The sequence below is a fragment of the Lasiosphaeria miniovina genome (genome assembly GCF_030549165.1).
Source record: "Lasiosphaeria miniovina strain SMH2392-1A chromosome Unknown B0T26scaffold_7, whole genome shotgun sequence".
NCBI classification, from domain to species: domain Eukaryota; kingdom Fungi; phylum Ascomycota; class Sordariomycetes; order Sordariales; family Lasiosphaeriaceae; genus Lasiosphaeria; species Lasiosphaeria miniovina.
The window spans coordinates 543994-559032 of NW_026848226.1; the positions used below are offsets into that span (position 1 = coordinate 543994).

A 15039-nucleotide genomic window follows, 5' to 3' on the forward strand; every position below is an offset into this window, starting at 1 on the left:
CTGCGACTGCGGCTCGATGCGCTCAAGTGAACGAGGCTCTGTTCATTTTCCAACCTTCCTTTCCCTCGGCTGTTTCTGCCACTCTCCTCTTGCACTGCATTTGGGGATCACGAGACTCGCGTTGAGGCTGGGCTGTAAAGGAAATTGTTGTTTGCCATCGCACCCTTTGCGCCTTGTAGCTCTCTCTTTTTTTCCAATACGCCTTTTGAACGGGGTTTATTCCTACAGCCCTCTGCTGTTCCCACTACACCCAAAGCCGTCCCACCTCAGACTTGAAACCTCTTTCAATTATAGGACAGAGCTGGCGCTCTACTAGAGCCTCGTTCTACTCGGTCTAAACCCCAGTTCGGCATCTCTATCCTGAGTTAAACTCGGCTTCTCCTCGTTCCTCGTTCCCAGCTAGGGAACTACCTGTCACCATGGGGAAGCTCAAGAAGATGTTCGGCATCAAGGAGAAGGAAGAAGTAGCCTTTCCGCGCGCCATGGAGCAACCCGGCGGCGGCTATATGCCAAATTACGGACCCGGGTACAACCCAAACAGGAGTAACTACGGCGGGTTCAACGACAGCACTGCGACCTTTTCGACCACGGACACGCGGGGGACGTACTCGACGCTGAATCCGATCCCCGAGTTCACGACGCCGCGCCAGATGCCGAACCAGACGCACCAGATGCCACTGCGTCCGGCCCCGCAACCCCAGCTGCAGCCGCAGGCGAAGCCCGACCAGAGGAGCGCCAGCGGCGGCAGCTACGGCGCGGGCAACAGCTTCGCCAGCTTCGCCGGCAGCACGGGCAGCGCCAGCACGGGGTTCCGCAGCGTTAGCACGGGCAGCACCAAGTCGACGGCGACCAGCGCGACCGGGCCAGCAGCGGCGGCCGACTCCCTCGAACCGACCGTCGTGGCGGCCGACGTGCGGCGGTGCACACGGCTGGTGCGGCGCATGTTCGAGGCGCACCTGCAGATGTGGACGTACGCCAACGTCTACGAGTCGGACGACGATCTCAAGATGCAGAAGAAGCGCGAGGTCGATGCCATCCTCCTCGAAATCCACCAGCTCGTCGCCACCTGGCGCTCCGTCCCGCCCTCCACGTGGAGCGACGAGGAGTTCGACCAGGTCAAGTGGATCTCCACGACCCTCGACGATCCTTACTGGCATCTATAACAACTAGGGCTAGAAAAGGAAGCCGACTGCCGTTGCCCTGTGGCCTTCGTCTCTCTCGCCTCCTTTACTTTAGCCCGGACGCCTTTTAGCCTGCTGCGCAGGAAACTGCTCCCTGCCCGGCCGGTATCGAGTGGTTAGGGGCCAAAATACCATGTCTAAACCGAAACTACACGTATATCTCATTCTGTATGTTTTTTCTTTGGCGTTGAATCGCATTTCCCTTGGTGCATTTTCTGTCATGGCTCTACGATGGAATTTTCGTCGAATGGCGAGGACGAACGGGAACAACGAACACTCATGACAACCTCCCAAGAAAAAGATTGGATATTTAGATAGGCCGAAGCCAGCCGGAGGTGGGAGAAGATTCGAAAAATACCCTGAATAAAATCGACACAGTCAGCGTGTTTCTATCTGACATGTTCTCATTTCCTTTCCTTTTTACCCCTGGCTGAAAGATACCAAGCATTTTTTCGCACCGCATCCTTGTGGGCGAGATGGTGGTGTGTCGTTTCGGATTTATATAAATATATACGTATCTACTTTACCTACGTACTGCCACTTTATGACGAATATACAAAACTTATCCTGCTGCCACGGAGAACAAGAATATACGAGAACGTCTTAGTAAAAAAGAACAACACTCAGTGCATCTGGACTACAGAAAGACAAGAGGCCACAGCTGGATCACTTTTCCTTTCCTCGTGACCCTCGTAGCCCAGCAATTGACACCAATCTAAGACACCCTAAGACACAAGTTTCCACGGAAACGCGGCGGAATTCACGTCACAGAGAAAATTCGCAACGCAAAGTTGTTTATTTTATTCATGAGACGTGTGTGGTATTGCTCTACGTCATACAGAGCCGGCGGCCAGCCTCAGGGAAAATGCTTAGACGAGACCTCACCAGGTGCAAACCACTTCCTGCATGACACTACGACTCTAACAAAACACCGCCTTTGGTGTCTCCTCTCTATACGACGAGAATTCTTGTCTAGCGCACGGATGCCGAGAACAAGGTCGGGGGCTGACAGTGATAAGCCAGAACCCCCCACTGCCGATGATGATTTCGCGTAATTATGCCCCCGTCGCCCCCAATGGCGAAAATAATTCTAATTATGAGCAAAGCGCCGCCCCTTTAGTTAATAGCTGTTAATCTTCTTTCCGTCCGTCCCATCCCAACTCCATCCCAGCATCAATTCCAAGCGCTATCTGTAGGCAAAAGCCAAAAAAGAAAAGCCAATTCGAGTAAACACCCACTCGTAGTTATGACGCGTGAGCATGCTTCTCTTCAGATTATACTCAACCTCGTGTCGTCCTTCGCCTTTTTACCACGTTGCCCACGGCCTCTGCCTCGGCCGCTGGCGTCTGTGGCTCCTCGGCAGCCTCCTCTTTAACGGACGAGGAACCCTCGTCGTAAGACATGGAGACGTCGCGTGCGTTGCCGGCGGCGACACTAGCTTGCCGAGTACTGGTGCCCGTGGTGGCGCCGGGGCGCGCGCCTTTACGCACCTCTGCAGAGCGCAGCTCGCTAAGCAGCTTCTCTACTTCGACGAACATGGCGCGGGTATCGTTGACGACGCCGAACTCGTCTACCTTGTAGCCGAGCACGTGCTCTCCGCCTTCTTCCCCGTCGCCTTGTACCTCGTCGAGGTTACGCAGGAACGTGGGGCCAGGCCCGTGGCCGGGGTCAGGGTTGTACATGATGGCATTGGCAAACATGTGAGCCAGCTCGCGGTCTAGCTGGCTGCTGTTGACGATGCCCTTGGGGGGTCTCAATTCTTCAGTCGTAGGGAGATAGAGCGTTTTGTTGCCGGGATCGCCACCGGGTAAAGAAGCAGCCACTTGAGCCGCTGCCCTGTTACCATGATTGATGGCGACGCGTATACTCTTGAGATCTTGGGGCTGCAGGATCACTTTATGATATCCTGGCGCATCCCTATCTCGAATGGGTACCGAAAACATACTCCCGGTTCGGTGGTGTATGATCTGCTCCATAGCCGAGCCGCTCACCTTGTTGAAAGCGCGAGTCCATAGAACCTCGCCTTCGACAGGTTTCTTGCCCTCGTCGGGCTCCTCAGGCGGTTGCTCGTGTTCTGCAGAAGGCTGCATAGGGGTTGGAGAGTCCTCACCCCGCTTTCTCTTGGTAAGGCGGGAAGCCTTGTGCTGGCTGGGCGTGCTCTCGTCTGCAATTGTGTCACCTGCTTCGAAATGTGGCCTTGGAGTAGTCACTTCGTCCTTAACGACGGACGACCCAGGCTTGTCCATAGACTGCGATACTTCCTTTGCGGGAGAGCTTACTCTCGGTGTTGGCTGCGTGGGAAGAGCTGGCAGATCGGCTGCAGAATCGGATGGCACTGTGACCGGCGGAATGGATAGAGGAGAAGGCGTGACGGCATCCGGTGCGCGCTGCGAGAGACGTGGTCGCCCTTTACGTTTTGGTCCCACGCTTTCAGTCGGTTGTCCTGGCGTGGACACCGGGACCTGGACTGGAGCTGGAGTAGGCGCCTTCACCGGCGTCTGGACAGCTGGTTGTACTGGTGTTTTGGCCACGGGCTGCACCGGGATCTGCGTTGGCGACTTTCTAGTTGATTCTTGCCGTTGAGCAACGAGCGGTTCTGCCTCTGGCAAAACGGGGCTCAGAGGCTCGAATGCGGGGCTAGCTATTTCTTCGTACCCGGTGCGAGAATCAGCTCCAGGTTTGGGGGTAGATGGGGTAGCATTTAATCCCCATCTGGTACCACTGCCAGAAACTAATCTCATGGGGAAAGTCGGAGCAGGCGTCATGGGAGGAAGGCTAGGAGCAGGGCCCAGTGTAGGACCAGGGCCGGGACCAGGACCAGAACCAGGATCAACACCGGAAGCAGAAGCAGGACCTTTCCTAGCCAGCGGAGATGGGGTTGTGACGCCATACGGCTGTTGGGTTTGAAGATGACCCGCGGGGTCGGGCCTCCGATACGGTGAGTTGTAAGGTACCTTTACGGACTCTGACTGAACAAACGGTAAGCTTGGCTGGCCATATGACGGCGGCGCTTGTAGGTTCTGAGTTTGTACCCAAGGCTGAGGTGGTGCAGCGAGTCCAGGGCTAGGCCTCGGAGGAATCATGGCTGGAGGGGTAGGGGGCACTGTCGGAGCGGTTGGTGATGACACCGGTGTGTTGCGAGCCGGGGGGTGGCCTGGGGATGGGACCGGTTGCTGGTAGGGTGACTGTGAAGTTCTGATCAACGGCGAGATTGGCGCAATAGGCTGGTGGTGTCCATTTCTCCCTGCACCCGCAGTGGGTTCCAGTGCCGGTCTTATTGGCGCCGGTTGTATGGAATGTGCGTATTGATGCTGGCCGGCATTCTGAGGAGCAAGCAGAACTTGCTGCGGGGCTGTCTTGTTTGTCTGCGGCTGCAGTTGGCGTGGCGTGGGGTGAGGTGCTTGTTGCTGGGGGGTCCGCGGGTACAAAGGTTGTGAAGTTTGTAGAGGTTGTGAAGTTTGTAGAGGTTGTGAAGTTTGTAGAGGTTGTGAAGTCTGTAGAGGTTGTGAAGTTTGTAGAGGTTGTGAGGTTTGTAGAGGTTGCGAAGGTTGCGAAGGTTGCAGGGGTTGTATAAAGTTCTGGGCGGGTTGCTGCAGAGTCGCATATGGTTGTTGTCGGGAATTGGGTGTACTGGGTTGATAAGGAGGTTCCCATTTCAGCTGCCCCTGAGCCGCCGGTTGAGCAAGAGTCGGTTGGGGAGCTGGAGACTGCCGAGATCTTGCAACCCCCTCAGGCCTTTGAAGACCTTCAGCCACGACTGGCGGTGCTGGCGGGTAGGATGGCTGCGAGGATGGAGGAAGCCCTTGTGGTGGCTGAAGAACTTGAGGGGTTACGTTTGTATGTTTCGGTCCTTCTTGGGGACGAGCTGCAAGAGCTTGAGGGGTCGTCTGTGGTCCTAGACGTGGCGAACGCGCAGCCTGTGGCTGAATGAGAGCCTCTGCTACAGGCGCCGCAGTTGAAGCAAGGAGTACAGGGCGCGGGGGAATCTGGGAGCCCGAAAGAGGTTGAGCAGCCGAGGGAGCAGAAAGAACCGGGAGAGTCGGTGGGGCTGGGGTAGCTGGGGGTACTGGGACCGTTAGGGGTGCCATGGATGTCGCGACAGCTGGGACAGCTGGAGCAGCCGGAGCAGCCGGAGCAGCCGGAGCAGCCGGAGCAGCCGGAGCAGCCGGAGCGAGCTCGGGCTTCGCAGGTGAAGGCTGCCGGGGCCGAGGGCCATTTCGGATGCCCTGCGGGGCCGAAAACTGGGGCGGTTGCGGAGGCAGTACTGGAGCAGCCACCTTGGGTGACGTCGCCGGGGACGGACCATTGCCGTTAGGTAACCCGTTCTCAGGTTTGACGGCGAGTGCCTGGGTGGCCTCGTGACTCTTGTGCGTGGGCTGTCCAACATCCTGCTCGGCGCCAATTTTCTCGAGCTCATCAATATCCTCCTTTACCTCATAATACCGGCATTCCATCTCTTTTATTTCCTCAATGGTGCTTCGCACATAGACATTCTCTACCTTGACATAGGTGGCCTCAATCTTGTCGACATGGCGGAAGGCATCCTTGATGGTCAGAGGCAGAGGGAGCTGCAACCCGCGCTTCTTGGACGTAGGCGACAGAGGGCCATCGACGCGCGAGGCGGCGTCGCCCTCTAGCTTCAGCTCGTCGGCGACAAGGCGCAGAAAGTGGTCCTGTAGAGGCTCAGGTCTAAGTCTTGCGGGATCGAAAGTCGATCCATTCTTGATTTGGCTGATGCCCTGAAGCGTCTCCGAGATGCGGACAAAGGCGGCGGGGTCGGGGCCGTACTGGGCAATTCCGCGAAATAGCAGGAGGGACTCGAGAGGTGTGTAGGGCGCCGCCGTAGTATTCATTCCCCTGACTCCACCTCGCCAGGGACCGAGGGGACCGTCTCGCCGCTGAAGAGGATGAATCGGCGCCACGATCTGCGACGAAATAGGCAATTAAATGTTAGCAAACGGCGCCGCTACGAATGAAAGGTCGAACGCGCTCGCAGTCGCGCGCCCTCGCCGTGTCGCGTCCAAAATCCGTCGAGACGTACCGGCAGCCTGAGCCTGAGACTCGGTTGACAACGGGTAAGGCGGCGCGCTGAGTCTAGTAGGTGGCATGGGGCTATTTGACCCTCTCGTCCTTCGCCGCCCGTGGTCTGCCGAAATGTCGTGAAATGATTTTTTTTCGTTCGCGATAGGCTTAAGTCACGTGAAATGCGGTTTGCGCCGGTTGATTCATATGGTCGGGTCGGGTTTTGATGGACGCCAGTCTGAGATGCAGCGAGCAAATGGTAGCATTGATTTTGGCTTGGTAGCTGAAGGCCAAGACAGGGCAAAGCTGGTCATTTTGGACGTGTCGGCACTCGGCGCACGTGATCTTGACTTACCTCAGTAGGTTTTGTCTGCCTCGGATAGCTCCACGGCAAGCTTTTCCCCAGCGGTCTATCTACTTTCAAGGGCAAGGGCATTCCAAGCAGAACTTGGGCCCCGCGGTTTTGACACCGGCTCTAAACTGGTACCTAATGATTTTACGTCCTGTCAAGCCGTATGCTAGCTCGCGCAGGCAGCCGCAAACGACCGACGGTTTATTTACACATGTAAACCCGCAGCCCCGTCAGGCGAGACAAAATTGATGCTCAGCTGAAGCCACAGCATCGTGGGGATGTAGGTACGGAAGCTGGCTGTTATCCGTGATGACAACTCGACCACGGTACTTAGACCAGACCGTAAAGCAAGATGGAAGAGGAAGAGTGGGTTCTTATTGCGCAGCACGCCTAGCTGCAGCTTCCAGATTAGTCTTTGGCCCAAGCTCAAGATTTAACAGAGATTGCATTTTATACCACTTGCATCGTGACGAGCTCACTGGCGATGTGGCTACCAGGTGAGCTCTGGTCATTTGCAGTCATTTAGTCACCAGTGACCCAGTCTGTCTGGGGCACGCCGCAACATCTCGCGTCTCTGGTGCGGGCCGGCCCTCAGCGGCCAGGACACTCTGAACCCGGACCCTGTGGAGCCCTTCTTCCCCGCCTGGAATTACCAAGCTCCAGGTATTACAAATTTACAAGTTAGCGCCCCTACCGCCACCACTTGCTAGATTAACTTCCTCAAAGGGGTCGTCTGCGAGACCATAAGGTCTTCTGCAAGCCCGGAAAGAAATGCCAGGAAAGGGGTTTGCACTTTGCAGGGTAATGAGGTAGTGGCCGCCCGTTTGTGGGTAGCCAACGGAATCGCTCGTGGGAAATACGTGGAAAGTACGTACGGAATACTCAGTATGTGACAGACGTGCGCAGTACCACAGCAGACGCAGGCGGGTTTCATGATTTGCAGTTGCTCAGATGATGCAGAGGGGTCCGTTATGCCGATCCGCTGAGACACTGTTGACAGGCCTGACCCGGATATTTGGATCATCTCTCTCGGCGGCTACTCGAGTACTGTACTTATTAGAACAGTCTAACTCCAGAAACTCTAGCTCGTCTGCCTCGTGAGCAGCCTTACAGGCAGTTTGCGGTGCGGTTTGGTCGGCGGATAGAGTCAGGAGGGCTATTAGCAATTCCGATGGAGTGCTCTCTTGCCTAGCCAGGCAATGAAGGCATCTGTGGACGGACGGTTGGTGAGGTCACAGACGGTTGCGAGGCGGACAAAGACAGGCAGCCCGCGGGCCTTCGTAGTATAGATTGAGCGCACCGCATTGTTGCCTTCCACCTCTCTGTACAGGTCGGCAGCATGTGTGTATCTGTTGCACCAGGGAAGGAAGGGAAGGTAGGGAAGGTAGGCAGACAGGTAGTTGCCTACAAATAGTTCCGCATTCCTCAGAGTCTGGAACAGGCCCCATCCGTCATCCACCTCATGCCGGACGCGAGGTTCAGCTTCGTTAACATCCATCCATCCATCTATTTAACGGCGGCTCGCTCGCATTCTCAAACCGATACGCAGCACAGCGTAATTACCGTGCATTTCTGCATTACCTCCCTTTCCCTCCTCCGCCCCTCAGCCCCTGTCGCTAGTGTGGACTAGGCCCCGGCTGGTAGTGGTCTAGCGACAAATATCCATCCCGAATTAGGGCGCCAGTGGGTGCCAACCTTCCTCCAGGCCTGTCAGGAGTTCGTCGCAGACTTCGGCCCAGCTTGCCGCTTGCCAACAGCTGGAACGGGGCCTGCTCTTCAGTTATTGCATTTGGCTGCCACCACCAGGCTACCTGCAACTCGCAACCCTCCAAAGCTCGATAACCACGCCCCAGAAACCATAACCATTCCTCGCACCTTCGCAAAAGTCTACGCCCGCCTCGTCGTCACCGATTGCCCAACATGAACATGACAGACGAGGAGCTTGATCGCGACTGGAAGCCGAGCGGCCGCCGCCCGCAATCGTGCGTTGCCCCCTCTCTCTTGCCCCCCTCTCCATCCCGCCGCCCCCTATCTTCCAGCCCAACTTTGGAGCCGACAAGACAATGCCCGAGATGAATCCCACGCCGGTGAGGTCGCATCGTGAGCAGCAGCGGCTAACATTACTCTCGCCTGCCGCAGAACGATTGCCAGGTCCTTTTCGCAGGAGCTGGTCGACATCTTCCGCATCGAAAACAGTGTCGCAGACCTGGACGAACAAGTGAACAAGCGGTCAGTCTCCCAGCAGACGGAAGGCCGTCTCCTCCCAGTCTCGTTCGGCGCGCCAAGCTTGGCAACTGCACCTGAGCCGCCAGACTGGTTCCGGCGATCGGTTGGCTGATTTGGAAGCTTTGACGTGCTTGCAGAAAACAGCAAATCAATACCCAGACGTCGGAGCTCGAGCAGCTCGAAGCCCGCATCCGCGAGATGGAGAAGCGCCTCAAGACCCAGGTGCCCGCCGGCGCTGAAAACCAGAACGGGAGGCCGAGCGGTAGTCCGCGAACACAGCGGCCGTCCTTGGCAAACGCATTCGACGACCCGAATGCTCCCCCAGCGCCCCCAGTCAAGGACCACCCTGCCAACCCGCGGGGCCAGCAGGGGCAGCAGCAAAACCAGAAGTACAGTGGCCGGCCACTCGCGACAAGGCAGAGCCAACAGGCGGTCCCGGGAGCACTTCCGCCAACCCCCGTGGGCAGCGAAGGTGAATGCGAACTTGTTACCCGCCCCCGAGTCCCCCGGCCGCCAACACAGTCCCAATCCCGCTTGGGCGCATCCCCCTCTGCCGGCACTGCGATCACCACCTCTTCCTCCTCCACTGCACGAGTCAAACGGGCTGACCGAGACGATTCAGCGTCTACGAAGTCCATGTCCGAGAGCCTGAGTTTTGCTGACTATGTAATGGTTGCTGGGCCAGACGGTGACCTTGAGCAGGACGCCTAGCTTTCTCCGACAACATTTTCGCAGTCTCCCCTTTTCCTCGCAACCTCAGCGACAGCCGGCAGCCTCTCCAACCAACCCTATATCTGCCGTCCATTGATCGCAGGACCTAGCTGTAAAGAGTACGCTCCTTTTTCAAGTCGGGCGATTGTGCAGACATGCTCTCTTTGCTGGCAGCACTTTCGTTTCCTATAGACGGCGTAACGATTACGACGATGGCTTTCTCCATTTACAAGCTAGACTTGTTTAATTTCCCACATGAAGCAGCAGCAGCAACCCACAGTCATCAGCAAACAGGTCTTTGTTTGCGGATAATAACTGGCTTGCCGCTCAGCTACCTATCTCAGCTCCGCCGAGTAGGCTCCTGCGGTTTGTTACCCCTGACCCAGACCCTTCCCAGCAAATGATCGACAAAATGAGGGGGCGGGATGCGACAGGCCGAAAAAGGGACAATGGCCACAAAAGACTTTGCATACAGCCCATTCCATCATACTTTGCAACACCGCATCGTCATACATTTTGTGTATCGTCGTCATCATCACCACCGTCAATTGTCGGGCTCTGGCTGTTGATTACTGTCTCCCTTTTCTTGCTGTCGGGCTTTCCCTGGCATGAGAGACATGTTTTATTCTTTTCTTTCCTGCTCTTTCAGTACTGCTGCTCATTCTACGGCGTGAGAGCAGGCAGTCATGTTATTCTGATGGTTAATTACTGTTGGCGTTTTTTTATTGTCAAACATTCTCTTTTTCCTTGCACCGGGGGGATCGGGATTTGCATTTGAGGAGAATCGTCTATGCTTGTCTATTTCTGTGTTTCTGCGTCATGTGTGCGTAGGTTTGAGAGTGGTTGTCAGTGACACAGGATATGCGCGCATGCCGAGGGGCGGCTCGTCAACAATTGAGTTGCTTTTGTTGTTTGGCAGCGGATGAGTGAAGAGGCAGAAGGGGAAGCATCTCCCTCGGCCTAGTCAACTCTGCGGTGGATGAATCTCTACGGCGTACTGTACATAATATAATATGGGCTTGAGTCTATGCATATGCGGACTGCTGCCTGCCCAACCTGCCGCCATCTGCGTGTTGGAAATAATACCCTAGAAGTCATCATTCTTCTACAGAGTCTCATCGTTTTGTCTTTACGTGTACGGAGTAGACGGCAGCACGAGGAAGTAGAAAGAGCGAATACGGTCGTCTTGAAAAGACTTGTGTGGACCGCATATCTGTGCTCGGGAGACTGGTGTAAATCTGAAAAAGGGTTACGTTGCCAGCTCTAAGTCTGAGCTTTTATTTAACGGGCATCAGAATCTCACATCACTTTTACTTGCGGCCATCAGCAAAAAGAAAGACAACGGCTCTCTTGTGTTTATGTCCGTTCTTTACCTCCGCGAAAAGTGGCCTTCCACAAGGAAGCAGTTGGTCAAAGGAATGAAGGAATCGGGGCGGGGGGATCAACTGGAAGTTTGATTCGCAAAGTCTCGACGTTTGAAGGGGGCTCCCTACCGCCTGCTCTCCCTGTCCCTGTCTTCCCCATGCCTCGCCTGCTCTCCCCATGCCTCGCCTGCTCTGGGCTCCGCTACACCTTATACCTCACAGTAAACCGAGCAGTAGATAGACAAGGGCTACCCACAGGGACCTTTTTTTTCTTTCTTGGGGAAGAGAAATGGGAAAGGGGAATCACAGCGCATAGTCCGGCTATTTGCAAACTGGCAAGCTGATAGCCGGGTCGGCGCCCGCCGGCATAATGGCCTCTGCTGCAACGCTGCGGCTGCGGCTGCGCGGCATGAACGTCCAGAAAAGCCCCAAAAATCATGCGGGTCTAGGTGCGAGTGCGGCTCTGCTGCAGTCGGAATGGCAATGCCTTTTTTCTTCTTTTTTGCTTTCTCACCCCCGCAAGAGAATACACATCATCAATTAACTCGATAGGTAGGCCAGGTAGGTTATTGCCAGCCCAAATTGTCATTTTTTGAGATTCTGAATCTTCATGAACCAAGAGTTATTATGGCGAGTAAGACGCCCCCCTTCTATTCCGTCGTTCCCACTTTACCCCCTTTTCGCTGGCGAACGCACCCGGCTTACGGGCCACCACCGCCACCAAAGCAAAAGGAAGAACGCCGACAGACAAAAGTACACATACAAAGAAGAGAGTTAGGTCCCCGAATTAGAAAAGGAAAATATCAGAAAGAAAGAAAGCCCACCCAAACTTGCTCCCAGAACCCCTTCCCACACACGCCGCCCGTGAGAAAGAAAAAAAAGATGCACACTGCATATATGCTCCCTCCTCTTTTTTTTGTCGATGTGCTCGTGCCGCCGCAGCCTCGTAGAAAGCTAGAAAGGAATGGGGGAAGTCGAGAAGGCTGATAGAAAAGGAAAGAAAAGAAAAGAAAAAAGATGGATCTCCCCCCCTTTCTCTTTATGTTCTTTCTCAAAAGACACACACGCAAGATTAGACCCTAGTGGCGTAGATTCTGTTTATTGTCCCGGTTTTCTTTTTACTCTTCTTTGTGATCGGTTTTCTTTTTTCCTGTTTGATCTCTTCACAGCGTCTTGCGGGCGAAGCCCACGCGCTTGTTGCCGACGTCGAAGACGGCGTAGACGGCCTTGAGGAAGACGTCGCCGAGGATGCCGAACTCAGAGCCCGCTGGCACGATCTGCAGGGCGCCCATGCAGCTGGACGGCTCAGCCGAGTGCCGTTCCGACTCTGGCTCCGCCTCTGGCGGCAGGACCGAGTAGTTCAAGAAGCGGCCCGGGATGGTGGCGAACCAGTCGTTGTCGAAGCCGATGCTGAAGTCGGGCAGCTCGTTTGACGTCACGTTGCTGTTGAGGCGGAGGTTGCAGGGGTAGCTCCAGTACCCGTCGCCCTGCTCGTCGACCGTGGTGAAAACGGCGCCGGGGACCTGCGAGTAATACTGGTTGACGACGTCGGGAGACAGCAGCATAAACGTGGTGCCCGTGTCGGCGATGACCTTCCAGTGCGAAAGGTACCAGTACCCCTGGCCGGCGACGTGGTAGCCGGTGAACATAAACTCCCAGAAGCGCGCGTCGTCCGACAGGGGCACGTAGTGCAGCTGATCCTCGGCCGCGTACACCGCCGTGTCGATGCTGCCGAACAGGTAGCGGCCGTCGGCGTGCCAGCACAGGTCGACCGAGAACAGCGGCTGGTCGAGCAGCGGCAGCAGAGTCGAGAGAACCGTTGGGCGCTGCGGGCGCACGTGGCTCGGCAGCGCGAAAGCGAGCCCGAAGATGCCCGTCAGCTGCGCGTCTTCGAGGAGCGACTCGGACGCGAACGTGGCCGACTCGACCACGGCGTTGGGCACCGTCACTCCCCCGACATTGACGACGTCGGTCCACGCCGTGCCCAAAGCCTCGCTGCCGTCTCCTTTCGCACAGATTCGCGTCAGCGATTTTGTTTACAAAGATATGTGCCCTCCGACATCATCCACGGCCATCGAGCTGTATGGGAGAGGCGGAGACATTGACTCACCGTATGTGATCACCCAGCTGCTGTCGTTCAGCCTCTGCGCAGTTGAAGACTGCGAGATGTTCCAGTACGGGTGGGTCGGCATATCAACTAGATTTGTCTCGGACGTGAACAGCCACCTGTAGTAACAACGAGCCGTGTCAGTCGTTAGCCAGAGTGTCTTTTAGCTGCCCCCATCTCCTCGTCATCAACTCATAATAGACAGCGGTATTACACGGGGACAGCCTCGCCAAATGGAACATGACATGCATTCTGGGAACGAATCCACGCCTCCCAGAAAAAGGCAAAACAGCAACAGGGGCGCTCAAGGGACAGAAAGACTCACACATCAGCCGAACCAGTGTCCATGTCGACGGAGAAGTTCTGGAGAGGCGTGCCGAAACCGACGTGGCTCAGATATTCGCGGTCATTGTTCACGCTAAAGGCATCGGTAGCGCCGACTAGAGAGAGCCAGGCGGCCAGTTAGCAACTGTTTCTCTTTTCCTATATTTCCTGTTTCCTTCTTCTCTTATATCCCAGCTCACCCCCTGCTGCACACATAGCAAGGTGGCAACATGGTTGAACGGCAAGTGCCACCATGACACCACAGCAGAAACGAAAAGCCAGTTGTCCAGGCAACCACTCGAGAGAAAATATATCCAACACCACCGCCAAAAGCGCAAAAGAATTAAAAGCACGCAAACGCGAGACAGATGGGGGGACTCTGCTTACTTGCTCCCTTGTTTGACACCAGCTTCGAAATGCCCTCGGGGACGCTGGAACCGTACTTGGCGCGGGCGCGCATGTACTGGGCGGGGCCGTTGGGGTTGTAGTTTGGGTTGCGAACGACGGAGATGGCGAAGGCGCCGGCGCTGTTGTCGTTCTCTTTGGCATTGGTTCCTCCCACCATGCTGCTTCCGCTACCACTTCCAGCTCCTCCGTGGTGGCCGAGGCCGAAGAGATTGAGCGGGAAGGCCTGGGCGACGAGGGCCGCGGCCAGCAGCAGGGCGATGAGGCACATGTTCGAAGAACCGCCCGTCATCGTGTTTTCTCGTCGGCCAGTCTAGTGAACCAAACAATAACGCGATATTTTATTGCGATATTCCTTTGTGTGCTACGATCAGCGCTGTCCTGCTCTACCCGGGACGCAGTTCAGATAGCTGGCGGATGGATAAATTCTCCTATATCGGACCGCGGGAAGGGAGAGGTCAAGAAGAGGAAAAAGAATGAAACGAGTGAATGTGCGCCAGAGGATCAAAAGCCGGAAAGAATGTGGTGTCTGGCCGCCGGGTCGACTCACGGACTGACACCCTAGGAGCGGGCGAAGATGAAGCTGTGAGGCGGGTCTGCGTGAGAATTTGTTAGGAGCGCACCAATAACCTAGCACCATGTGGAAGGCCGGGCCGAGTAGAGGGAGGGAAAGAACAAGGCGGTTTGGGTACCTTCCGGGCTGGAAGACAGAGGCGGGGTGGGGGTGGGGGTGGGATAAGGTAAGGTATTACTTCGCGAACGTTTCCTTGGGAATTACCTGTGGAGGGGAGGGTTAGGGGGACAGGCAGGCAGATAGACAAGTGGGAGAGGGAAGGTGGAAGGTGGAAGGGGGAAGGTGGAAGGGGGAAGGTGGAAGGGGGAAGGTGGAAGGGGGAAGGTGGAAGGGGGAAGGTGGAAGGTGGAAGGTGGAAGGTGCGCACAAGGAAGGTATTCTACGCAGCGCGGGGTACTCTGCCGTGAAGTGAAATTAAAATGACGGCGGCGAGGTGAAGCGCGTGGCAGGCCGGGTCTGGCGCGTGGGGGTGGGTGGTAGACCGAGGACTCTCGCTCTCGTGGCAAAGGGCGGAGGGGGAAGGAACGGCTCGAGGGGCAAGCGCAGCAGCAGGTAAGCGGCAAGAAATACGTCAAGAAAAGGACCATCGCCCAGACCAGATAAACATGAGATGAGGGGAAGGAGAAGGAGAAGGGGACAGCTTGAACCACGACGCACTCACTCACTCACTCACCTACCTACCTACCTACTAGTCTTGGTATCCACCGACCACGCCGACGAGCCCGACGAAGCACATACAGACAGAGAGAGGGAAACAAGACAGACCAACCGGC

At 56.1% G+C, this 15039-nt stretch overlaps 4 protein-coding genes across 4 annotated transcripts; 2 read left to right on the forward strand and 2 right to left on the reverse strand.

Moving 5' to 3' along the window:
* Window positions 1-419: 419 nt before the first annotated feature.
* B0T26DRAFT_679778 (uncharacterized protein) lies at window positions 420-1163 on the forward strand (the record flags this gene model as incomplete). Its single annotated transcript, XM_060440393.1, has 1 exon — window positions 420-1163. One exon carries the CDS (start codon window positions 420-422, stop codon window positions 1161-1163), a length of 744 nt encoding a protein of 247 aa, XP_060291139.1.
* A 1298-nt stretch (window positions 1164-2461) lies between these two features.
* B0T26DRAFT_743505 (uncharacterized protein) lies at window positions 2462-6034 on the reverse strand (the record flags this gene model as incomplete). Its single annotated transcript, XM_060444267.1, has 9 exons — window positions 2462-2550; window positions 2617-3255; window positions 3292-3430; window positions 3461-3608; window positions 3741-4109; window positions 4161-4675; window positions 4907-5068; window positions 5249-5445; window positions 5485-6034. The coding sequence occupies 9 exons, from the start codon at window positions 6032-6034 to the stop codon at window positions 2462-2464; spliced, it is 2808 nt and encodes a 935-aa protein (XP_060291140.1).
* Window positions 6035-8239: 2205 nt separating this feature from the next.
* Window positions 8240-9692, forward strand: B0T26DRAFT_442059 (uncharacterized protein). Its single transcript, XM_060435049.1, has 4 exons — window positions 8240-8537; window positions 8695-8784; window positions 8919-9253; window positions 9467-9692. The coding sequence occupies exons 1-4, from the start codon at window positions 8476-8478 to the stop codon at window positions 9490-9492; spliced, it is 513 nt and encodes a 170-aa protein (XP_060291141.1). The 5' UTR covers window positions 8240-8475; the 3' UTR covers window positions 9493-9692.
* Window positions 9693-12019: 2327 nt separating this feature from the next.
* B0T26DRAFT_656592 (aspartic peptidase domain-containing protein) lies at window positions 12020-13852 on the reverse strand (the record flags this gene model as incomplete). The annotated part of the gene is made up of 4 exons (XM_060438722.1): window positions 12020-12851; window positions 12957-13082; window positions 13289-13403; window positions 13666-13852. The coding sequence occupies 4 exons, from the start codon at window positions 13850-13852 to the stop codon at window positions 12020-12022; spliced, it is 1260 nt and encodes a 419-aa protein (XP_060291142.1).
* Window positions 13853-15039: the final 1187 nt, after the last annotated feature.